The sequence below is a fragment of the Empidonax traillii genome, unplaced genomic scaffold (genome assembly GCF_003031625.1).
Source record: "Empidonax traillii isolate 1590-97213 ecotype Southwest subspecies unplaced genomic scaffold, ASM303162v1 scaffold173:size850371, whole genome shotgun sequence".
Classification (NCBI taxonomy): Eukaryota; Metazoa; Chordata; class Aves; order Passeriformes; family Tyrannidae; genus Empidonax; species Empidonax traillii.
In genome coordinates, this window is record NW_020955366.1 from 567,430 (window position 1) to 591,142 (window position 23,713).

Below are 23,713 nucleotides of genomic sequence, written 5' to 3' on the forward strand. Positions count from 1 at the left end.
GTGCGCAGGAAATCTCATTTCAGCTTAGCTGGAACACAGCTATTTCATAACCATTTTAATAATCTTGCATATCAAAGGAAATGGGTCAAGCCATTCATTCAACTAGTAAAAAAAAAAATTCTTAGGCTGTAAATTTGGGCAGCAGAAAGCTGCTTATTAGAGAAGCTGTAATTTGTGTGATGCTTCATGCTGATTGAGGCTACTGCAGAGAGGGAGCTTTTCAAGATAGATAGAGTGGTCTCTGAGGTGAATAAACCACAAAAATTTAGATTAAAAGGGGACCTAATTCTCTCTTTGTCGTCACCCAGCCTTGACGCTCTGAGTGAAAATGGCATAGGAGATGAAGGAGCAAAGAGTTTATCTGAAGTCTTTCCAACCCTGACATCACTGGAAACATTAAAGTAAGTGCAAGGGTAACAGTTCTGGGAAATTTTGAAAAGCAGTAAATTAAAGTCAGAGCCTTAAGGGACTGTGTGTTAACAATTATGGGCACAAGTACTCCATAGGCATGGAAGACCAAATGAGTCTATGGGGATAATTAATCTGCACATTCATTAGAGAAACAGGATAATCCTATGGCAATTCCTCCCTGCCCTTCAAGCTCCGTGTTTTGTCTTTTTCTCTGCATTTGGTCTAAACAGACTGTCCAAATTATATTTTTAAAAAATGAAAATTAATTTTCCCCATGTTGTAACAAATCAGAACAAACGTGCTCAACTAACACAGTGAACTCTCTTCCTGTAGTTTGTCACAGAATAAAATAACAGACGCGGGTGCGGAGAAACTCGCGACAGCTCTTCCTTCCTTGTCGTCCTTAAAAACACTAAGGTAAGCAGTGTATCCTGTCCAGGTGTTTTATACAACGTACCTTGCTGTCTCTGGCAGAAATTACCGAACGTGGAACAAACATATACACTGTGCAGCAGCCAAGCTTTTGACTTCGGTCTTGCATAAAGCCCTTAGAAAGAAGAGAACAATTCTGACCCAATGCAGACATACAGGGTGTCTCAGGAATATGAAGTTGTGTTTTAACCTTTAACTGCAAATAAGCATAAATTGAAAGCTAAGATGTATCAAAAATACTTGAAAACCCTTGATCTGATATATAGTCTGTTTACACTATCCATTACTCAATTTTGACTATACTGGTTTGGTTTTCTGCAGCTTGTACAATAACAACATTAGTGATTTTGGAGCAGAAAATCTGGCAAAAGTTCTTCCTGCAATGACATCTTTGAGAGTGCTAGAGTGAGTATGAAACCTTTTGAAATGGCCCAGGAAGGCTTACTTCCTTGGAGACTGAAAATTTGAATGTCCCATGCTTGGCTTTAGAAGAGACAGAAATTGAGGAGGAAAATTTCACAGGGGAAAATGTGCTTATGGAGAGTCCAAGCAGTCAGTGACTAGAGAAGATTAAGGAGCGGTTCACCATTAAAACTAAAATATTGCTGGTAAGGTGGGAGAATAGGGTCATGGGGAGTTGGAGGAGGACCTCAGGTACACAGAAAAAGGAATCCCTCAGATGAACTGACATAGTTAAGTTCCTGTTTAACCTTTTGAGTACATTATTACAAGCTTTTTTAATCAAGAATCTATTTTACTTTTTTTTTCTTTTTTCTTTCTTCCCCCATCTGCAGATTAGCCTATACAATACTTTTGATTTTGAATTAAATGTTTGATTACACCACTACATGATGTGATCTGGATTAACAAAGTTGTTTTTATTCCTCAGTGTTCAATACAACAAAATAACCAGTGTTGGAGCCCAGCAGTTGACCAACAGCCTACGAAAATGTCCCCATATAAAGAACTTGGTGTAAGTGTCTCGATAGGCTGTTTGCTGTACCTTCATTCTGTAAAACTGGGGTAGAAATCATGCTAAAGCTGAGATCTGTATCTGTCAGATTTATGAGGCACAAAGAGACATCACCAAAATACAAAAGCAGCCACAGTGATGTTAAAAAGTTGTCTCTGGTTTCAGCTGCATTACTTCCCAAAGGTCCCAGGCAAGTTTGTCCTGCCTCAAGCATAGTTTACATTAAGCCTCCCTTTGTAATCTTCTACCCTCCCAGAGAACTCAGCCTACTCAGCGCTGCAGGACTTGTGTTTGGGGGATAAACAATGAGCAACCATCACTACAGGTGATGGCAACTGAAGTCGCCAATACACATTCAGAGGGAGTTTGATGGAAAAGTTAAAGAACAGTTACAGAAACAGGATTGTAGTGTGTCCTGTAACCAGAGTCAAGAAGGTTATGGAGGACTGAGCTGCTTTTTTTCTAAATCAAAATGCATTTTCATTTGTTCCATAGCTTAAATACTTTCATAGCATGATATTCAAAGGGAAAGGCAATTTTAAAAAAAACCACAAACAAACACAAACAACAATAAGAAAATCACAAACACAACAAACACACCAAAAACACAGTGAAGCAAATAGCACTTCTTAAAATCTCTTTCCTTTATGAATTTGCTCTTACAGGATGTGGAATCCCACCATTCCCCATGGAATTCTTGAATATCTTCAGCAGCTGGACTCCAGGATCAGCGTGTAGATTCAGAGGATCCCACAAAGGTAACAGAAACCCTGGCTCCCTAAGACAGCAAGATTTGTATCTGGGGGAGCTGTTGATTCTGGGCTCCCTGGCAGCAGGCACAGGAACAGCATCCATGTATCCATGGACAAGGACAGAGATGCTGCCCTGGAATGGCACGGAGAGTCACATCAGGGTCCCTTTTACCCCACTCACCTTGTATTCCCCATCTCCCTGGCACCTGCACTAGCAGGCTGCAAGTGCTACATTAAGAAAAATGGACTTCTCCCAAACCTCCCAGTTCAGCCCAGCTCAGTGACTGGCAGCTGCCCTGCTTACCTTCTCTTCTCTGTTGCAGAAAACTAAAGCTCTGTGTACTTATGTTTAATAGATGAGTTCTGTGCTCTTTAGAGATGGTTTGTGTTGATTTTTAGGAAGTCCTTTCACTTTTCCTGTGTTTAATACAAATCCTCAACAGCTGCTTGTCCCGCTATGAAGCTGTACCTGTACTGTACTCAGAGCAAACCACTGGTTCCTACATTCCTTGTTCTCAGTCTCATTGTGTGGTTTAGCCACTGGCAGCCACTTCACTTCATTGATTCTGCCCACAGAGCTTCAAGGACTCCTGAAATAATTGCATTGTTAATAATTTAATAAGTTTGCCAGTGATCATCGGAATCTGACTGCCTTGATGCTCCTGGACTGAAGAAGCTGCAGCTGCCATGAGAAGTTAGGGATTTGTGTAGGATTTCTGTTCCCAGCTTTCTGCCATATGCTTCCTCTTGCTCTTAAAAAAAAAAAATTCGCAGGATGCACCAATGAAATGATCCCAGTGAAGAACGACATGCCAGAGTCAAGCCAGATACCGGATGCCCTTCAGCTTTCTTTCAGATGGCAAGAAAACACATCCCATGAGATCACCAGCTGCATGATCAGTGGCCAATGGCTCCCTAAACCATGAAGTGAGCTGAGCTTTTGCATGACTCCTGCTCTCAGTGCACTGATCACCAGATGCAGACTGGGCTGTACATATTGCACTGACCAGGCTGCAGGTTGTGGAAGACTCAGCTGCCACAGCCTGGCTTTATACAGCAGCACTGAAAAATTGTTGTAGTCCTTAATGGCCTACAGTCAACTAACTCTTTGTCCTGTTGAATGACTGTGCCTACTCAAGAAAGAAAACATTAGGGATACGATCACTGTGAGGAAATCTTCTGCATTAGCACTGGGAAGAAGCAATGGCAGGAAGTCTGGGTCCTGTCTCCCACCCTTGAGACATGCAGAGTACCAGCCACTGCTGTCTGTTTACAAAGCTCACCAAATATCTGATTTTGGTAATCCTAGTGGTGATTAGGCTGGTGGGTGTATATCTAATATTCTGTTTTCATCATTTCACAGGTGTCATAAAGAAGAGGGGAAGGTGTCCTTTGTGCCTTCCTATCTTCTCGCTGCTTTATGAATCAGAGGCAGATTTTTGTGTTGCAAAAAAGGTCACCTTTAAGTTTCTAAGTGATGCTTAAATTAGGTGAATTATAAAGTTTGAGTTTTCAAAGGTCATTTAAAGTGCTATTCAAAGACACAGTCGTATTCCTACTGAAGTGATGAAGAGTTAAGCAACATCAAGTGTCATCGACAAAAAGTGCATCCGGATACTGTGATCCCCATTAAAGGAGACCAGGAACCACCAGGATGTTGACAGTGTAGAATTCCATCATCGATTCATCAAAGAGCAGACTGAAAGCTGCTGAATCTGCGACACCTGAAACAGTGATAGATCAAATCTGATTGTTCCATGGTGCCAGTGGTAACTGTGATTGACTTTGGTCTGATGATTTTGGACTTTCAAAGCCCAGTGCTACAGATTCCACTTGTGAGTATGGGCTGATTTGAAGCATTAGGATGAGGAGCATAAAAAAGAATGATCAGTACTGGAAAACGTGATATTGGAAGATTATCCACGAGAATCTAGAAGTGGTTCTTTTCTTGATGCTAATCATCAGTGCTGTCTTAAGGGGTAGAAAGATATCTTCTATCACTTGTTTGTTACAGAATCCTTCAAAAAATCTGGGAGGGGAAAGAAAGAAGTAATGAGAAGAAAGGAATTAAAACTGAAAAACTACTAAGGATTTTTCTGACATCATAGAAATCCAAATGCATACAAATACTTCAGTTTATTGCACAAAAATCTTTAAAGTGACAATCTTTGAAGGTTTTTACTTTATCTCAAATGAGAACTGTAAATTAATATACCTGTATTGAGATTTAGTCTCTTAAATGCAGCTGGCAGCATAAATGTTTACAGGCATAGATTTTATACTTGACAGTGATCTCACTACTGTATGTGGTTTATGTGGTTGTTCTGATAACAGTTATGAGTAACTGGGCAAAAACAGGCAAAAATACATTTAAAAGCATTATCATGTCTGTGCTGCTGGTCTCAGTCATATGTGGGCCAAATACTCATCCTGTTGCTACAACAGCAAACCAATTGTCTCGGGTTTTTTCCTTTATTTCTGTTCTGTGAACGTGGAGAGAACTTAGGATTGTACAGAGACAATTGTCAGGTCAGCGCTAGAGTTCTGGCTTCCTGTCAGATACAGTCTGAGACAGAACAACAAAAAGCGACAGAAAAAGCTAGGAATGTTTGATATGACACAAATTGGGAAGTCTCTCCTTCACAGTTAGCTCAGGGTTAGCTCAGCCACTCCTTTGAAATCTCTTCTGCTAAGAAGCACTGACAATACTGACCCAAGTATCTGGTGCAAACTAGAATCTCTCAACTAACCTCTCAAATACTCTGCTGCTTGGTCTTTTACAAGTCCCCCATTTAAACAGCTCAAACCCACAGTCTTTGCATTCTTTCCAGCAAGTTACGCTCCTTTGCTAATGTTCCAGTGCCTGAAGGATCTTGACAGCAGGGACAGAGAGTGGACAAATTAAAGAAAGAAGGGAGGAAGGTCTGTTTGTTGTTTCTCAGAGCAGAGGATCAGATATAGTCCATGAAAGAATAGAGAGTAAGGTGGAAAAACTCTGTGGAGAATATGAATGTAATTAGAATGTGGTATTTTTCTTAACTGTCTGCATGGTTCTTCTCTCTAGCCAGAATCAGGGATAAAAGATGTCATTTATACTCCCCTTTTTGAGCTGCTTGAATGGGAGGTAGTTTGAGCCAAATCTTGTGTGATATTCCCATCAGCCTGCGGCGCTCCAGCCGAGCACATCCACGGTGAACCCTTGTCTTGGCTTCCCTTAACTAAGCTTGGGATGACAAATGCCCCTTCAGGCACATATTCTGCAGCTGCACTTTACTGTGACTGAATCTAAGAATGTGCTAAATATTACCCAGGCAGATGAATGTTACAGGACCCTGTCTGGACTGATAAAGTCAGGTTGTATATACTGCTGTTCTCTTTCTAGGAGTTAGAGAGAGATGTATTTTTATAATGTACAGATTGTAAATTGTGACACTGTGTTTTGGTTGTCTTTACACATAATTTTTAAAGTATTAATAAAACTCAGTATTTTGTTTTACAGTATCTTGTACGACCTGTTGAAAATTATTTTGATTTTTCTCTTGGAAACACTACGAGACAGTGCTGGCTGCTGTCATAATGACAAGCTCAAGGCTTCATGTTGCAGGTCAATGGGAAGCACTGTGTGTGAGGGAGACAGGTTGGTCCTGCTGGCACTGAGCAGTTCAGTGGTCTGGAAATGGAGAAATAATTCTTTCTTAACAGGTAACAGGGTATTGCAATGCCAACTGACAGACTGTGAGTTCAGGATCAGAAGATGCAAAAGGGCTGACTGAGCCTGCCTGCTAACAAAAGCAAAAAGGTTTTTTTATCCTTTCTAAATCTTTGCAGTTAAAAAATTCTAAAATTAATCACGGTTCAAGGTCTGGATATTCTTGAGGCACAAAGCTCCTCCAAAATGCTTTTGTCAAATGAGTGTATTGTGTATAGAGACTGAATTCACTGGCTACCCTGAAAGAAGCTGCTCTGATCTAATCTGTGTTCTAAAAATCTTTTAGGGTGAGAAAAATGCTGCTCTCTTTATGCCAATCTTCTTTTGTTGTCAAAGAAGCCTTGTTAAAATGCCAAGGATTGTGTTATGATGGAAGTCAGACCCTGTAACACTCTCCCCATCCTTTAAATGCCTGAAGCTGAGCTGTTCTGAGAAATCAGAAATCTTGATCTAAGACTCAGAATCTCCAAAGTGGTAATCCTTACTGGGTGAAATTTGTATTGCCTTATCTGTGCATTGTGTGGCATAAACCCACTGCAGGGAAATTACTACAAGATGGTAGATAGTGCAGCAAGTACCAATAACAACAAACTGAACTGTGTTCTTAAAATAGCATGCATGTGGCCCTGAAAAACTAGAGAAGCCACCTCTGAACAGTCTGAATTTTGATTACACAGGCAGCAGGAATGCCCCCTTCAGTAGCAAAATTCGACATTTCTTGTGTTAGCCCCAAATGGGCACATGAACACAACCTTGACAACTTTTTTGATTATTCTTTCTGTAGGTACCTAACTGGGGATTTAGTTCCCTAAATGTATCTTTACATGTTAGAATATTGTGCCCTAAGTGACTTCATTCCTGAATTGCAAGCCAGGGATTATATGGAACAAAGCACTTGTCAGTGTTTTAAGGCCCTAAACTGCATCTGATGACACCTATCTTGGAGAAAAGCTACTTGGCCCAATGCCAGCGCTTCATCTCTTGCAGGGGCAGCTGAAATTTGTATTTGGGGCACAGAAATTTTGGGAACTGGGAGATAGTTTATACTGCCTGGGGCTAAAAAATGCCGTTAGAGTGCAACACATTGGGAGTATCAGGGAAAAAAAAAAATCAATATGCAAGTTTCTTTGTCATTGTTTCATGGGGGATCTAAACCACCACCCTCTTGTTCCCTCATGCTGACTGTCAAGAGGCTCATGCTGTGTCTGGATCGGGAAGCCCCAGCTCGGAGCAGATGGTAAACACAGATCTCAGAGGACAGACATCATGCAGAGAGAGAAATCAGGAGAATTGTTTCCAATTCTGCTGTATCTGCAATGGTCTTGATACATCAACTTGGCTAAACAACCCCATAGTTACAAAACTCATACTTTTCTAAAAAATTAAACCAAGCCCAGGCCAATACCTGCCCTCAGCAACGTGTGGGTTCCTCCCACCAGGTTCCTGATGTTTCAGTTCAGGTCTGATTTCTTAATCAGTTGTTCATGAGAAGGATTTCTACATGCTGGGCATCTCAGCAATCTGGAACTATGTGAGGTACCTGTGGGAAAACTAAGATTTCCTGGAAAGCATATTTAAATTATTTTCTATCCAAATAGAATAATAACAACTCCAATATGACTGCTTTATTTTCATGGAAAAGGTAAGTCTTTATTGTATTGCTTTCACATCTGTACATAGGAACATGAGCTTAAACAATCTGCCAAATATTCTCTGTTAGATAATTAATCCATCTGACATATAAAATTCACCCTCTGATCTATTTCAAAACTCACAATTTAAATAAAATATCTTTCTAGCACAGTTCTTGCCGTGATACTCCCTGAACAGAACCTCCTTGCAGTCACTCCTGCATATTATCCCCTGAGAAAGCACTGCCTTTGAGCTACTGGCTGGTAGAGTTTTCAATGTGTGATTGTAAAACCCTCTTAAGCTATATATAGAGCGTGTCCACTTGGGTGACATGGCATTTATTCAAAAGTGTATCAAATCTGAGTAACATCCTGATTTTCTGTTACAATGGAACGCAGTTTATCTTATTTTTCACACAGTCCATCCCAGAATTACCCATGGAAGCCCAGCATGGTGCATAAATCACTGCAGTTTAGTGCACCTTCAAGAGGCAAAGGCCTTGAAGAGAAGTCACAACTGTCAAGGTCTGATGACAACTCTTCTTATTGGTCTTTTGTCCTTATTTCCATCTCCACATTTCAGAGTACAGTTTCTTTCCAGGACTTGATCCATTACCCTGGTCATAATCCATTTCAGCTGTTTAATGAATCTGTTTAAAAGAAAACACATAAATAGAGAGTAACCTTCCATAGATAAAATGAACAGAATAGTCACTGTGCATGTGAGATACAGCACCATGTCCTTGACTTTTTAAAACAATAAAAATTAAAAATCAAACCCTTTTGTGACTATGGTTAATAATTCTTTGAGCAGTAAAGGCCTGAATAACCTTTCATAAAAATTAATGTCACAGTTCCTGTTAATGTCAGAGCACACAAGCCCTTAGTGGAATTTTAACAGAGGCATGAAGATACCAGTATGAGGGCTTTGAGAGGTATGACAGTAAGCTGTGAACCACAGTCCACCATGCCAGCTAGTAAGGGATGTTTTTAAGAGGGTACAACAGCTGTGACACACAGTGGGGTAACCTGTTTTATGCCAGGTTTGATATCATTAGAGCTATTCATTAAAACTGATTTTTGACCTGGCTACTCTTTCTTAACGAGATACTGTTCATTAGAATGTTGTTATTTTTTGTGTCATTATGTTAACTATGTATTGTCTACATTTAAAGTAGCTCTAATTTTGGTCACTTTCTCTTTTAATTTAGAGTCATGTTGTTCAAACCACTTTGGATCCACTGGTAAGTAGTTATAGAGTTAAGTAACATTTTAGGGTAACTTACTTTGGTCTTACTGGCAAGAATAAATTACTGTTATATTGCTTTATCCCAGTTCAACCAATTTGCCTTGCCTAAGTCACAGTATCCAATTGCTATGAGGAGATGATTTTTATCTACCACCAGAGGTAAATACAAGAGCTGTGGATTATGAAGGTGCTGGGCACTGGTGACTGTGTCCATTTGGTGTTGTGATCTTACAGATGACTGATTACTACAGTGTAGAATGGTGCAGCTCTGAGAGGGGATGACTGTGTGGGGATGAATCTGTGTTGAGGATGAGCTGAGGTACAGAAGACCAGGAGCAGGTCCCCTGGCTGCCTGCAGCTCATCTGGGCTGTGTGGAGCAAGTCTCTGGAAGGACAGCTCTTCCCTCCTTCCCCTTCCTGGGTGTGAATGAAGAATGAACTATGATGATCACATGTTCTGCATGAGTTTGGACTGACAGAGGACTACTGGTATTAACAAGAGTGTTAAAGGAAGCTGAAAGCAAACAGGCTAACACAGTACCGAGGGAAAGGTTCCTCTGTGGATTGAAAGCAGATTAAAAGATTGGAAGGAAAGAATAAGCTTTGGTAGGAAAGAACTCAGTAGCAGAGTACACCAGGGATTAATTTTTATTCATCACCATTACTGACCCAGAGAAAAGAATGAATAGAGGAATCTTCCAGACTGCAGAAAACAAGCTCTTTCAGGTATTCAGAAGCTGTACTGATAGGAAGCAAATCCAGAAGGATTTCAAAACACTGAGCAGGCAAAAGGTGTCGGGTTTGGAAAACATTTGCTAAAGGGCTGGGCAGCAATGTGCCCTCTAACATCCCACATCCTACCACTGTGGATTCTGGGAAGCAGAGGGAGAACAGCCTGCAGATTTTGGTATCCCAGAGAGCATCCCCTGCCCCTGTCAGAGGTGGAACACAGGGTAGGGGATCGCGGTCTGACTCATCACGACATTTCACATGTTCTCGTGTCCCAGTTCCTGCAAATGCTGTGTCAGAAACAGAAAGCTCTTGTGTCCAGAGAGGCATTTCTGTCCAGTGTCTGTCAGCTACAGTACCTGCTATCAGTAAACATCGGCTCAAAACCCAGTCTCTTGAGCTAAGGTTACGAAAAGGGGAAACAGCAGCTCTTTCAGGTAACTCATTTCACATTTATTGGGTTGCCTTCCAAGTGGAACTAAAAACTGGTCTAGAGCAGACAGTTCAGGGAGAGATGGTTAGTATTCTGCACTGTAGATCAAATTATAGGCTAACCTAAAAATAGCACAGCAGAACGTATTGGGCCTCCAAAGCAAAGTATAAAGCCATCTAATGGAAGTTTCAAGTACTGCTGTAGGGCTGCTAGTCCAAGACTGTAATTTGTTGTGGCAGATATTAAATGGGGTGTGAAGTATAAAATTGACCAGGATACTCAATCTTGCCTTTCTCATTTTCTGATTAAAAGGCTGTCCTTCAAATTTCATGTGAACCTATTTTTTAACAGAAAATTTCAAAAATTTCAAAAACCAATGGAAAATTATAAGGTAGAAAATATTTTTAAAATCTCAGAATTACAGTCTCCCAGTAGTATGGCTGTAGTAGCATAACTCCAGCTTTAGAAGAAACTCATTAATGATATTTTGGTTAATTCTGCATGGTTATTTTTCCTCACAATTCAGCCTGGACCAAAGGACACACAGTGACTTTATTTTGCATCCTGACACTGTCTGCTTTCTGTTTCCTGACTTTCTGCAGGAGTATGTTTCAGATCTCGTGGCCTATTCAGGCTCTGCTGCCTGAGCAAGCCTTTGGTCTATTTTTCCTGGCCCTTCAAAGAGTATATTTGAACTTCAAAGAGTATATAACTGAACTGGAGTATTACCCAGCAATCATATCATTCAGTGCACGTCATCATTTTCCATTATACCATTATTTTCCATATATGGCTGCTATTAGTCTTTGCCCTTTTTATCACATATATTAGAAATATATTTGTGTCTTCAGAGAGCATCACTCAAATTATTCAGCTATTTTTTTCCAAGAGTATGGCCAAAGCACTAAAACTCATCCAGGAAAAGAAAGACAGTGTGACAGTTTCCCTGAAGAAATGGAAAGATTTAGCAACTTGTGCATACTATTTAATCCCTTTTGACAGCTGCACTCCTTATAAACTAGAATCATTATGAGGGGACAAGTACGTAGAGTTGGACTGGCCAAACACACACACTAAATGTCTCTAAACAAATTATTCTTTTCTTCTGTTTTAGGACTGTTAGTTATTAGCTGAACTACAGAGGCACTTTGTCCCTTCTCCAGAGGAAACAAACATGAAGAATTAAACTGGATTCATTTCTTAATTCCTTTGACAGCTTAGAACTGGTAATTGGCTATTGCCACCTATTGAAGCAAGTTGATTACAGTAAGCTTCATTTTTTATAGGAAAGAACTGGAGATTTTTTTTTTTAATTATTCTTTAAAATTACTTGTGGCTGAGGCTTTTAACACATGATGTACTCAGGCCTGAACTATTTCTATCCAAAACTTAATGTCTCCCTATTTTCTGTGCCTTATTTTAATTCACATTAATAACAGCAGCTTTTGGAAAACTTTTTGAAAAATCTAGTCTCTTTGCATTATATAAATAAATGCATTTGGCAGAAAATCACTTAGGACTGCCCATGGCTGTGGTTAATGAGTCTGTATGGACAGTTCAACAGAACCATGATTTTCTTCCTTCCATCTAGGATGAAATTCTTATTAAGTACAAAATTCTGTTTAAAGCAGAGTTATCAGGTAAGTTTGAACCTTGAACTTCTATTAATTTTTAAAACATCTAAGAATTCAAACCACATTTTTTTAATTGCTCTTAAGCCTCTTGTTACTATAACTATAAAACAGCCAACTGATCTGTATCATGGAGTTAACAAGCCACCTTGGAAAGTTCTACAAAGAGGGGGAAAAAACATAGTGAAAAATGGTAAGGTAAAATAAGTAGCAGATTGCTGTTCTCATTACTTTTAATATTTAAAGTCTGAAAAGGAAGAAGTCAGCAAGTGGATTTTGATGCATTTATCCTGACACTGCCAGTGATAACATTCTTCTGATCTGTCCTTTACAGGGCATCTCTGTTTCAGAGAGAGGAACAGAGGCACAGGTGAGTTAAGCTCACAGAAGACACCAGTGGCAGACACGGCAAGAAGTCCAGCGTGGTTATTTCCCTCTTCATTGGGCTGTGGTCCCACAGACACTGAGCCTGCAGTTCTAACTGGCACTGTGTTGATGACCTGGTGAGTAAAGCTATTTCTTTGATTCAGAATTTAGATGTTGACGTTCAGCCGAAGTGCTGAGTCATAAATCTTTGAGTGCTGGATTCTGCTCACTGAAGATATTCATCATATTTCATGTTATAAAAAAATACAGGTAATGATATATAATACTGTAATGTAATAACATATATATACATATACACAATATATATACAATTATATATAATATTGTAATACTGTAAGATTATATAAATTCAGTATTTCCTATTCAGTTTTGATAATTGATTACTTCTGCTCATTTTCTTTCTGATTAGAGTACTTTGTGATGAGTCACATCTGATTTTATGAAAGTATGAGAACAGAAATGTGACTTTATTCTAGGAGACTTGGAATATTAATAAAGAACCTGTCACACTCACTCTAAAACAATAGATGACACAAACAAGATCAATCCTGTTCAGTTTACACAGATTAATTTCTCCATTCTTTTGAATAGGGCAGGGAACTTCTTTCAGCTGCTTAGTTAGCTGTCTTCCTTCAATCTCTGCCACCAATTATGCTCAGAAACTTGGACAAGATTTTGCTCCTACTGAGTTTATTCAAGTGAGGGTTTTGCTGAAAGAGAGAACAGAGCTTTTCTGATCCACACGTTCTTTTAATTTTACATCTAAATTAGCCTTTCTGCATATTGCAGAATCACCTCTTGGGATTTCCTCCCTTTGTTTTCCTGCCACACATGCCACTCACCTCCACGCTTTCTAAAGGCACGGAGGATGCTGCAAGGTTTCAGCTGAGGCTAATCATAGCTCTTTGGTAGCTCTCAGAAAACCACTGGTGAGTCACATGAAGAACACTCCTATTTAATGCAGAGAGGATTTCTATGTATTTTTCATCACTGCTGGCAAAACTCAGACAAATTCCTCCTGAATCCTCAGCACTTCTGGGTGCGAGGCCACAGGGTGGGTGGGGAGCCTTCCCAGGCTGTGGAGAGCAAGGATTAACACTCAGACCGACCTCGGGTCACTGCAGGCCAGGCACCAAAGGAATTTAAATCTTCCCCTTTCAGTGCCTTACTGCAGCTCCCAAAGCGGAAAAAACAGCCCCAAATTAGGGCCCTTCTCTGCTGGCTTGCTAAGGGACTGGTGAGGAGGAATAGCACAGAACAGTGAAGAAACCTGTAACCAGGGTATTAACACAAATTCCTTCTCATGGTGACATGCTGAGTGTTTGCCTGGTAGCCAAATAATTATGCAATTTGTGGCCTGGCTGTTGCGTCTTTAAATATAATTAAATATATGAAACACAGTATGTTTTGTGCTGCCTGAGAATGGATCTAACTTTAGGGATTTGTGATTTGATTCTCAGTGGAAACCACCAACAGGACAGCTTCCAAATTAAAGGATCAAGGCTGGAGATGATACCTGTGCAGTCAGAGCTCCATTAGCTCACAGTGGACACAGACTGAGACTTACTTCTGAGCTTTATGAAGACCTCTGCATTTTGATTTCTGCATATGGAGATGACAGGTTTTTATAGTCCAAATATCAAGAAGTTTCCAGATCTGCTTATCTTTTTAATATGAAGGGAAATGTTCAGTGACATTGGAGCAGTAAGATTTGGAGTTTGGGGAAAGGTATTTTGGGGGAGAAAATGGATAAGGATTTTTGCACCAAACATTTTGCTTAGATTTTCATAAGCTTTTAGGAATTTCTTTCCTGTAATATGGAGCATGTCTGTTATTTGCCCAGCTGAAAAAGGAGGAGACAGCTACAAAAGTAGCCAACGGTGTTTTGTGGGGAGGTCTGTTCTGCTCCAAACCTTCCACTCTAGCAGAAGTGATTCTAATCCAGTTGCTTGGGATGAACCACCAAAATGCTGGCATGTTTCATTTTCAGTGACTATATGCAGTGGGATTTCTCCAGTAGCAACAAAATCTGTTCACTCCCTCGTTATGCTCCCACGTGCCTTTGACCAAGTGTTGTTCAGCTGTGTTTGTGCAACCAATGTTACTCCAACACCAATTTTTCCTTCTAAACTACTGACCAAAATCAGCTACTATTGCTTTATATGGAATCTGAATAGAAATATTTAGGAGAGAATTTTAACCTATATGAAAGATAGAACTACATGAAAGGTTTGTAGGTTTGTTTGTTTGTTTGTTTTAAATTAGATGACTTTAAAATAGCTTGATGTTAACTGGTATTTGTACAGTGTGTTTTCTGAGGTTATGCTTGTAATCTTATAACTAAATTTCTTATTTTCATAATTTGAAACGGGGGAGAGGTATCCTGAATTGGTTTTCAAATTTACAGACAGTATTTTGCTAAAAAATCCACTGGCAGATTTGCTAACACATTTTAATTTAAACTGTGAATGTTTCCATTAACATACATTTGGCACAGAAAGTCCTAGCCAGAAACAGTGATTTCTTCCCAAATGCATCTCAGTGTTTTAAAATGCTAAATCCTTACATTTTCAGAGTTTCAGAATCACTCAGAACTACAACAAATTGATCAAGCAAATCCTCGTGCTACAATTAAAATGGGAAGAACGGTGAGCTGGGTAGTTTGTCATGATCCACGAGAGTGGTTTTAAAGGGCAGTTGACTAAGATGTATTTCTTCTGTCTCGAGGATGGTCTCTGATTTGTACTAAATATTAGCCAGGTTGTTCAGTTAGATGCAGAGCTGCTTGCAGGACGGGATGAGCAAAGTTGCTGCCCATCTGTACAGGCAGCACAGCTGCAGTGGCTCGGAGGATGAGCCCTCGGGGTGAGGAAGGGACGCTGTCCCCGCCGGCCCCCGGGAGCTGCCGGAGGGGGGGAGCCCCGCGGCCCCGTGCCCGCAGTGCCGGGAGCTGCGCTGGAGCGTGTCCCGGCGCCGTGCCCGCTGTGCCCGCCCGGAGCGCCCCGCGGGCCTGCCCAGGACGAGCCCGGGGAAATTACTTACTTCCCTGACGAGGTCTCCGCGGGCCTGCCCGGCAGGAGCGGGTCCCGGCTGCCCCTCTGGCCCCTGCACCGGGCGGGAAGGGTGTCATTCGGGAGGGAAGATGCTGCGCAGGAGGAGCCGGGACGCGGCGAGGGCATCCCGGGGCCGCGGCGGCCGCCGAGCTACGGCCATGCCGGGACGCCCGGCCCCGGGCCAGGCGGCGGCACCGCTCGGTCGCTTCGGAACGCCCCGAGGCGTCACTCCAAGTATCCGTCAAAGACATCCAGCTCGCTGTCCGTCTCGTAGAGCACGGAGCCAGGGTCGGAGAGCATTCCCAGATCCACCAGAGCCTGGTCCATATCCTCGGGCAGGAAGACGATGCCTACATTGAGGACGATGTACTCCATCAGGAAGGCATAGTACAGGATCAGCACGTTGACAAAGAACAAGCCCACGTAAAACATATAGGGCAGCACCAGCAGCGCATGGAAGGCCCAGGACTCCACCGAATCCAGACGTGCCGAGACCGCGGCGGGCATGCAGCCGTGGGGGCTGCGGGGGCAGCGGGCACCGACCCGCACGGCCGGCGCGGGGGGGCGGGCGGCAGCGGCGGGGCCGGGAGCGGGGCAGGGCTGCACGACTGCAGCCCCGGCGGCAACGCAGGGCAGAACCCCCGAGGAGCCGGATCGGGACCCTGGGAAGAGGCGAACCTCCTCAGGGGCGCGGAGCGGCCGGCTCGGTCCCTTCCGTCCCCGGAGGACGAGGCGCCCCGGCGGCCAGCGCGGGTTCAGCGGCGCTGCCGCAGCCCCGCCGCTGGCAGGAGGCTCCTCAGCGGCATCTCCAGCGCGGCTGCTGCAGTCCCGCCGCGGCTCCCTCCTCCTCCTCTTCTTCCTCCTCCTCCTCCTCCCGCCCGCAAACTTCGCGGCAGGAGCCCGCAGGCGCGCTGGGAGCACCTGCCGCCGGCTGCGGGCCCGGCCTGCGCGCCTGCACCGCGCTGCCCGCCCCGCTCCCCGCCCGCCGCCGGGCACCGCCGGGATGGGGACGGTACCGGCAGCTGGGTCCCGCTGCGGCTGCCCGAGGGCTGGAGGGGGCAGGAGGCGGCTGGCGGTGCCCGACCCTCGCCTTGCCCAGCCCTGCAGCGCCCCGCAGGTTTGCGCTGTTCCTCTGGCCCTGGAAGTTGTTCCCTGTCCCCTCCTGGCGCAGCGCTGCGGGCGCGGGCCCCTCTCGGCTGCGGTGCAGGTATTTATGTGCTGACCAAGGCCGTGCCTTTATCAAAATATAACCGAAGGCACGATGTTGTACTCGGGGCAGTTTTAACATTGGCTGACAAACTCTTCAGCTTTTACTTAGATTTAATTTATTTCTCTGGTTAAAGGAAAAGAAAAAAAAAAAAAAGGCCAAACTAGGTCACGACATTCACTAATAGTCCTGTTCTCCTCATTCTTCTTTAATTTTTAAGGGGATTCAAAAGTAAATGTACAATCCTCATTGGAAGAACCTAAGCAAGGGGAAAGTCAGCAGCTGAATTTCCTCTACTGTGTCTCACAGCACAGGACCCAACCCCACAGATTTGCTTCCTTGGGGTTATGGAATTTGAACAAGGAATGTCGGTGACCAAATTTGCATTAAGGAAAACATTGCCAGCAGGTCGAGGGAGGTGATCCTGCCTTCTACTCAGCCCTGGCGAGGACACATCTGGAGTGCTGTGTCCAGTTCTGGGCTCCTCAGGACAGAGACACGGAGCTCCTGGAGTGCGTCTGGCAGAGGGTGACAAAGATGATGGGGGCACTGGAGCATCTCTCTGACGAGGCCAAGCTGAGGGAGTTGAAGCTGTTCAGCCTCGAGAAGAGACGATTGAGAGGGGACCTCGTCAATGTCTATCCGTATCTGAGTGGACGTGTCAGGGGAAGGACCAGGCTCAGCTCGGGGTGCCCAGCAATGGGACAAGGGGCAACGGGCAAGAACTGATGCTCAGGAAGTTCCACCTGAACACGAGGAAGAACTTCTTCCCTGTGCAGTGACCGAGAACTGGAACAGATTGTCCAGAGAGAGTGTGGAGTCTCCTCAGTGCGGATATTCCAGAACTGCCTGGACACAGTCCCGCGCCGTGTGCTCTGGGATGACCCTGCTGGGACCAGATAACCCGGTACGGTCCCTTCTAGCCTGCCCCATCCCAGGGCCCACCCTCAGCATCCCAGCCCGCCCGAGCCGTGCAGAGCCCTCAGCGCTCCCCGTGAGGGGCAGGGCCCCCCCCCCGCGCGGTGCCCGCCGGGACTCGCAGTCCGGGGGCGGGGCCGGGCCGGGCCGGCGTTCCCGGCGTGCCCCGGCCGCGCGTGCGCCCTGCGTGCCGGTGCCGCCGCCGGTGGCCGCCCGCTCCGCCCGCTCCGCTCGCTCCGGGCCATGAGCCCGTAGGGCCGCCGGGGCCGCGCTCACCGCCAGCATGTTCGGCCGCTCCCGCAGCTGGGTGGGCGGCGGGCACGGCAAGGCCGCCCGCAGCATCCACTCCTTGGACCACCTCAAGTGAGAGCGCGGGGCCGGGGGTGCGGGTGGCGCTCCCGGGCCGTGGCGGGGCTGCTCGGGCGGCTTTCGCCGCCGTCTCCCCGGGGGAAGGCGCACGGAGCGGCCCCGGTGGCGGAGCAGCCGCTGTGGGCCGGTGTCTGCCCCGCGGAGATCGGCCTGTCCGACCCGGAGCGTCCTCGGGGCGGGCGCAGCCCGTGGTGCGATGTCGCGTCACGCTCGTTGTTTGGTTTTTAATAATTGCCGCGGGCTCGTGGGCTGAGTGGGGTGCGAGGGGTGCTAACTATGGGAAACGTCACATTCCTCTTGGGGGAGAACTTTGTTCGCTGACGGTGGCGAGGTGGGAGCGAGGAGCCTTTCCCAGTGTGAGCAGGACAGACCGGCGGTGTGCGGGATGGATTGCGGGGCTCGGCAGCTGCTTGAGAACTGCACCGGTGCTCTCCGGAGCCCGATATATGTCCTCCTGTGTTACTGCTCTCTCCAGAAGATGGAATAGTTTTGGGGTTTTTTTTCCTAGCTCTGCCCCTGGAGAGTTGGCAGGATGGCAAGGGATAAAAAAATTTTAATTTCTCTGCTCCATTTTAAGTGTTGTGCTGTTGCAAGAAAAATTAGATCCTCTGTGATAACTACTCTGTACTGAAAAAGAAAAGGAGGTCATTAAGAGATGAAGCATTTTCTAAATGAAATCACTGGGAATATGTAACTCATTGAAAAAAAAAGAGTGATAGTTTTCAATGATTAGTGAGATTACAAGGAGGTCGTGAATGAGGTCTGACAGTAATGAGTAGGATGCACTGTGCAAGATTGGGATCTTGCAGTTTCCTTATTGAGATGGTTTATGGATTCTGGTCCTCATCCCTGAACTGGAAAAATGTTCAAAATGAGCAAGACTAACTGAAATGCATTACTTTTTACCAAAGGCAGGAAAAATAAGTGCATGAATAGAAAACTGATGAGGCAGTAGCATTGCAGAAGTAATTTTGAAAGCATGGTATGTCAGACTAGTAAGTCAACATGATGTGGCATTGCAGGAAAAAGGGGAAAATTCATGCTCAGATGTAAACATAGGAGCGTTCTATTTAACATACAAGGGGTAGTCATTAGGTACTCAGTGCTAGTGGAGCTGTAGAACTGTCTGGCTTTGATATTACACTTGAAGATAGAACAAGAATGCTGATACAGGATGAATTTTGTAGAAACTGAACTTTAAGTTTAGAAAAAAAAATAGGCTGGTGAGAAGGAGACTTGAGAAGAAAAATGTGTCCATATGTTCTCTCAGAGCCACAGAGAATACGAAAATGACACACTGGTTGATTTGCAGCAAAAATTGGGCTAGAGGTGTTGTGGCTTGTGCTTGACTTCTTATCTGAGAATTGAAATATACAGTTCTCTGTTAAAAGACTGGCTTTGGTCTATTTGCTTTTTTGCATGTGACTTCTTTAGTTATGAGCAATATGGAAAGGGCAGACAAGACCTTTGATCTGTTTAGACTATGTATATTTTAAGTGTTTATTTAGCCAGGCTGCATGAATTTCAACAGCAAGGGTAGTGGTAAGGTGAAATTTAGGGCTTTTCTGAGATAGCAGTGGAAGTGGGTGAAGTAACAGAAGGAAAAAGGGCAGAGAGTCTTCATTTTGAGTCATGAAAGCAAGCTGGTCTAGATAAGATCCCTTGATAAGCTGTCTGCATTCTCATCTTTTCAACTCATCCAAACTCCATGTTGTGTTCCATGTGAAGGAGTTGAGTAGAACACACCAGCCTTGCTGTCACAGATAAGCTCAGCCTGTAAAAGGTATCTTATGCTTACAGGAGTGAAATCTGCCCGGGCCAGCCTTATGGGAATGTTTTTATTTTGAAACTGGCATGAAGTAGAGTTTAGTCTAAACTGTAAACAATGCACCTGTTTAGTGATACCGAGAGAGTCTCTGCTTTTTGTCAGTAAATGTTGGATCTTTCCCATCAGCTTTAATGCAGTTTGTTTTGAAGCTTGCTTTTGAAATTTTACCATTCACTCTCTCTGCAAACATGCCTTGGAATGGATTGGTTAAAGGAAAATTGTGAAGCTGGTTGTATTAAGTGTTTTATACAGTCTGTGGGTCTAGTGAAAACAGTGACAGTTTAATCCAGTTTCTGAAATCTGATCTAGAGAGGGATGTACTATGCACTACCTGGGTGCTTCCGACCATTATTTTTCAGAGAACTTGGTATTTTTGTGCATCTTTGTTTCTAAGATGCAATTTTTCACCCTACTTTTCTAAGATATTTTACACAGCCCTGTTATTGCCTTTAAGTACATTCCCCATTGTTGCTTCTGCCCTTGGTATTTTAATTGCATAGCGATTGCACAACAGGCTTTATGCCATTAGAGTTGGGTGCTGAACATTTCCCATGCCTTGGTCAGAGCAGTGTCCCTGGAGGTGTGTGCTTCGAGTCTCTTTTCACGGCTGATTCATTTCCTGAGGTCCTGTCTGTGCTATGCATTGGGTTTCCTCTGTGAGAACAATATGTAATTACATATTTACAGCAGAGTGAAGGGACAAGCATATTATGCTTAGGTCTGGGGTTTTAAAATTTGACTGCTTGACTTACTAAACTCCTACATGTTTTAGTGTATTTTTGTGAGTTATAAGTAGGTAAGTCATTAATACACATTGTCTGTATTCATGGGTTATGATGTTACCCCTTTGAGCATGCTTTCTTACCAGAAAAATGTTCAGAATTTTGTTTGGTTTGCTCAGTTGCTGGCAACATCTCCCACTGATTTTGGTTGTATTGAGTACTTTGACACTTCCTGTGTGATGGGTTTTTGTTTATTTGAACCCAGTCTCCAGATAGAGAGATAACAAAGGCCTCCTCGGAGGGATTTTGTGTTTTGGAGCATGAACTTGACCCTTCTGTAATCAGAATTTAGAGAGGCTTTAAGAATTTGTCTAAATATAAAAATGTGGGATTTGTGTGATACATTGTTCTCATTGTATGTTATGTTACTTGTGTGGAAAGAGAAACAAGTCTGTGCCTGCTTTCTCATTCCTTTTCAAGTAAATAGATAGAGGAATAGCTTGAAGGTGAAGCCCAGGTTTCCTCTAAGTGCATCAGTGCCTTAACAAGTTAAGAAACTTTGCAGTAATGCTGATATTAAGTAAACAAATTTGGAGATAATGTGTTCCTGACTATTAAAGGTTTCTTCCTTTTTGCATCTGTAATGGTCTGTATTCCATAGGCTCTCGGGTGAGGTAATAGCATGTAATTCTTCCCACTGCATTCTGTTCCCAGAGTTCTGCTGTTGGAGTAAACTTTATTTCCAAGCTTGTATAATGAGATTGATTAATGAGAACTATTTGTTCACAGATGCAATCATTTATACATGACTTCAAATAGTCTAAAATATGTGAAGTAACGTGGTATACAATTAGTCTCTTTAACAATATCAGGAGAAATACTGTCCAGATTGCTGTGGAATGAACTGATCTAATTGCCATCTCTGCTCCGTTAACTGCTGCAAGCTCAGAGCAGGGACTGAGTTTGTACACAGTCTTTTGATTCACTGTCCTGATAATACACACAGTGCCACGATGGGAAGGTTTTGTGGGACTCCTGTGCCATGTGCTCTCTTAGAAACCCTGGGAATTCTCATACATGTGCAGGCTTAAGCTCTCACGTGTTCGCTGTGAGCCCTCACACTGTCAGTCTCCACAGAAGGAATCTTGGACTGTGATCCTTGGATTAGTGGAAGAGGATTTGCAGGTGCTCTTTGGCTTGCCATTTAATGACTGTTATGGCACTGCATGTAACCAGCCAGTTATGACTGCAGGAGATAGCTGTGAACCAAGTTTTCCTAAAGTGGTTTCAGCCTGAGCAGTTTCTGTTGTGGATTTGAAAATGAGTATTGATTTATGAAGGGGGAAAAAAAACACCATGAAGAGGGAGAGATATTTTTTTACTGAAGAGAAAGACTATGAAAAGCCAATTTTCTCCCCCTCTCCTGCCACCTCCTCTCTTTTTCCTCCTCTTTCCTTTGCTGTCTGGTGATCCGTGTCATATGATAATGGCTTTGGTAATGTGATACAGGCTTTGTCACATTGCTGATTTTGGGGTGAGGGAAGGTAATGTGGTGTATCACATTTGTTAAAGCTGTGAACTTCTGAGAGCTGTTTACTTCTGGCTGTCCCTGTGCTGTACTCAACACAGTAAAATGTTGTGTGATGATTAAGTAATATCAAGATCAGCAAGCACACAGTGTTTTACCCTCACAGCATAGAGTATTTTACCAAATCAGCTTCTCTAAAACAGCACCTACTCCCTTGTGGGGATGGAGTGTGTCTTGCAGCAGGTCCTGTGAAGCTCTACCCAGTTCAGTGGCAGCTCAAGGGTTTGATGTGAATTTAAAGTAAACTGTAAATATGATCAAAGTTAAACCCTCCCTCCTCCCCCTTTTTTTTTTTTTTGTGGGACAGACAGAAGTAACCTTTGATGTAACAACTTATTTTGGAGGGAGTGAAAAGCACTTAACCTTGATGAGTAAAATTCTCAGACTTAGAATACAAGCCTTTCAGATTTTATTTAGCTTCCTGTCACCTGTGTGATACAAACATCCCCTTTTTTTTTTTTTTTTTTTTTTTTTTTTTTTTTTTTTTTTTTTTTTTTTTTTTTTTTTTTTTTTTGTTTTGAACTCTTGCCCTTGTCATGGTAAAGCTGGAATTTGCCTCCTTTCCAGTCGGTTTTTCTGTGCTCCAGGGACCAGAGACCTGGTGATTAGGCTTTGCCAAGATGAATGAATATTCTTTGACAGTCCTGGTATTAAACATCAAATTGATGTGACTCTGTAAATGATCTGTGCTGACAAGAGAAGGGATCTGATGTCTCCAGTTAGATCTGTATGTGCCTCTTTCCACAGTTACACTTTCCCATACCATACTTACCTGCTTCTTCTGTTTCTCCTTTTTTCTGCCCATCACTCCTTTGACTTCAACATATTCCAGAGAAATTCACGTAAGAAGCAGGGTGGGACAAGTGTTACACAGTTTCTAGTCCCATGTTAACATATGCATAAACACTCATAACTGGCTAGTTAGAGATTGTTTCCTTTGCCACATATTCTGTTTAACAATGGCTTTTCTTTCTGCCTCAGTATTAAAAGGAAAGTTTAGGATTTTAGAATTGTGCAATGATTAGACATAGCGTGTGCATACATGTGGGTCTACAGTAAGTTAGAGTTGCTAAAGACAAAGTGGCAGGACAGCATATTACTTGTACTTATTTTTTCTTTTAGGTACATGTATCATATTTTGACTAAAAACACAACGGTAACAGATCACAACCGAAACCTGCTGGTGGAGACAATTCGTTCCATAACTGAGATCCTCATATGGGGGGACCAGAATGACAGCTCAGTGTTTGAGTAAGTTCTTCTGAGCAGTTTGGACTCTGCTTCTGTTTTTAAAGAATGCTTAGAGTTCTACAGAATTCTAGTTCAAAAATTAATTCTTCCAAGACTATATTTCCTGAATGTGTATAGAAAGCCCTGTCCTGTAGTAGGTGGGTGAGCAGGCTCATATTCATGTCGTACAAGAATCTGTTTATTTTAAAAAGTGTTCGAAGTCCAGAGTCCCTTTCATGTACTGCTTTTGTTTGACTCTCCATTCTTTTGATATAAATACAAACTAACTGATTTTAGTGCCCAGATTTACTTAAAACATCTAATAATATCATATTGCTTCAATTTGTTCACTTCAGTTTACCTAAGATATCACAAATAAATGTCTTATTCTAGCTATGTTATTTAAAGTTTTAGTTCAGGTGTTGTTTTAATCCTTATAGAGTAGGGCGATAGAAAAGTGA

At 43.2% G+C, this 23,713-nt stretch overlaps 3 protein-coding genes across 8 annotated transcripts in view; 2 read left to right on the forward strand and 1 right to left on the reverse strand.

Annotated features, from left to right (window-relative positions):
• The window catches only part of CIITA (class II major histocompatibility complex transactivator), a 33,698-nt gene extending 27,655 nt beyond the window's left edge, over positions 1–6,043 (forward strand). The window contains exons 15-20 of the mRNA XM_027885862.1: positions 309–401; positions 745–828; positions 1,165–1,248; positions 1,733–1,816; positions 2,482–2,574; positions 3,932–6,043. Coding sequence (XP_027741663.1) covers positions 309–401; positions 745–828; positions 1,165–1,248; positions 1,733–1,816; positions 2,482–2,554 — 418 coding nt within the window. The 3' untranslated portion in view covers positions 2,555–2,574; positions 3,932–6,043. The remainder of the gene's footprint in view (positions 1–308; positions 402–744; positions 829–1,164; positions 1,249–1,732; positions 1,817–2,481; positions 2,575–3,931) is intronic.
• Positions 6,044–7,905: 1,862 nt separating this feature from the next.
• DEXI (Dexi homolog) lies at positions 7,906–16,295 on the reverse strand. Its single transcript, XM_027885861.1, has 3 exons — positions 15,615–16,295; positions 15,380–15,524; positions 7,906–8,558 (listed from the first exon to the last, which is right to left on the reverse strand). Exon 1 carries the CDS (start codon positions 15,895–15,897, stop codon positions 15,616–15,618), a length of 282 nt encoding a protein of 93 aa, XP_027741662.1. The 5' UTR covers positions 15,898–16,295; the 3' UTR covers positions 7,906–8,558; positions 15,380–15,524; position 15,615.
• A 1,458-nt stretch (positions 16,296–17,753) lies between these two features.
• Positions 17,754–23,713, forward strand: part of CLEC16A (C-type lectin domain containing 16A) — a 54,753-nt gene continuing 48,793 nt past the window's right edge. For all 6 annotated transcript variants that reach the window (XM_027885835.1, XM_027885837.1, XM_027885836.1 and 3 more), the window contains exons 1-2: positions 17,754–17,878; positions 23,145–23,273. In XM_027885835.1, coding sequence (XP_027741636.1) covers positions 17,799–17,878; positions 23,145–23,273 — 209 coding nt within the window. In that variant the 5' untranslated portion in view covers positions 17,754–17,798. The remainder of the gene's footprint in view (positions 17,879–23,144; positions 23,274–23,713) is intronic.

What these genes read in the sequence shown, in the direction of transcription:
- DEXI (XM_027885861.1), bottom strand. Translation starts at nt 15,897, where the DNA reads ATGCCCGCCGCGGTCTCGGCACGTCTGGATTCGGTGGAGTCCTGGGCC.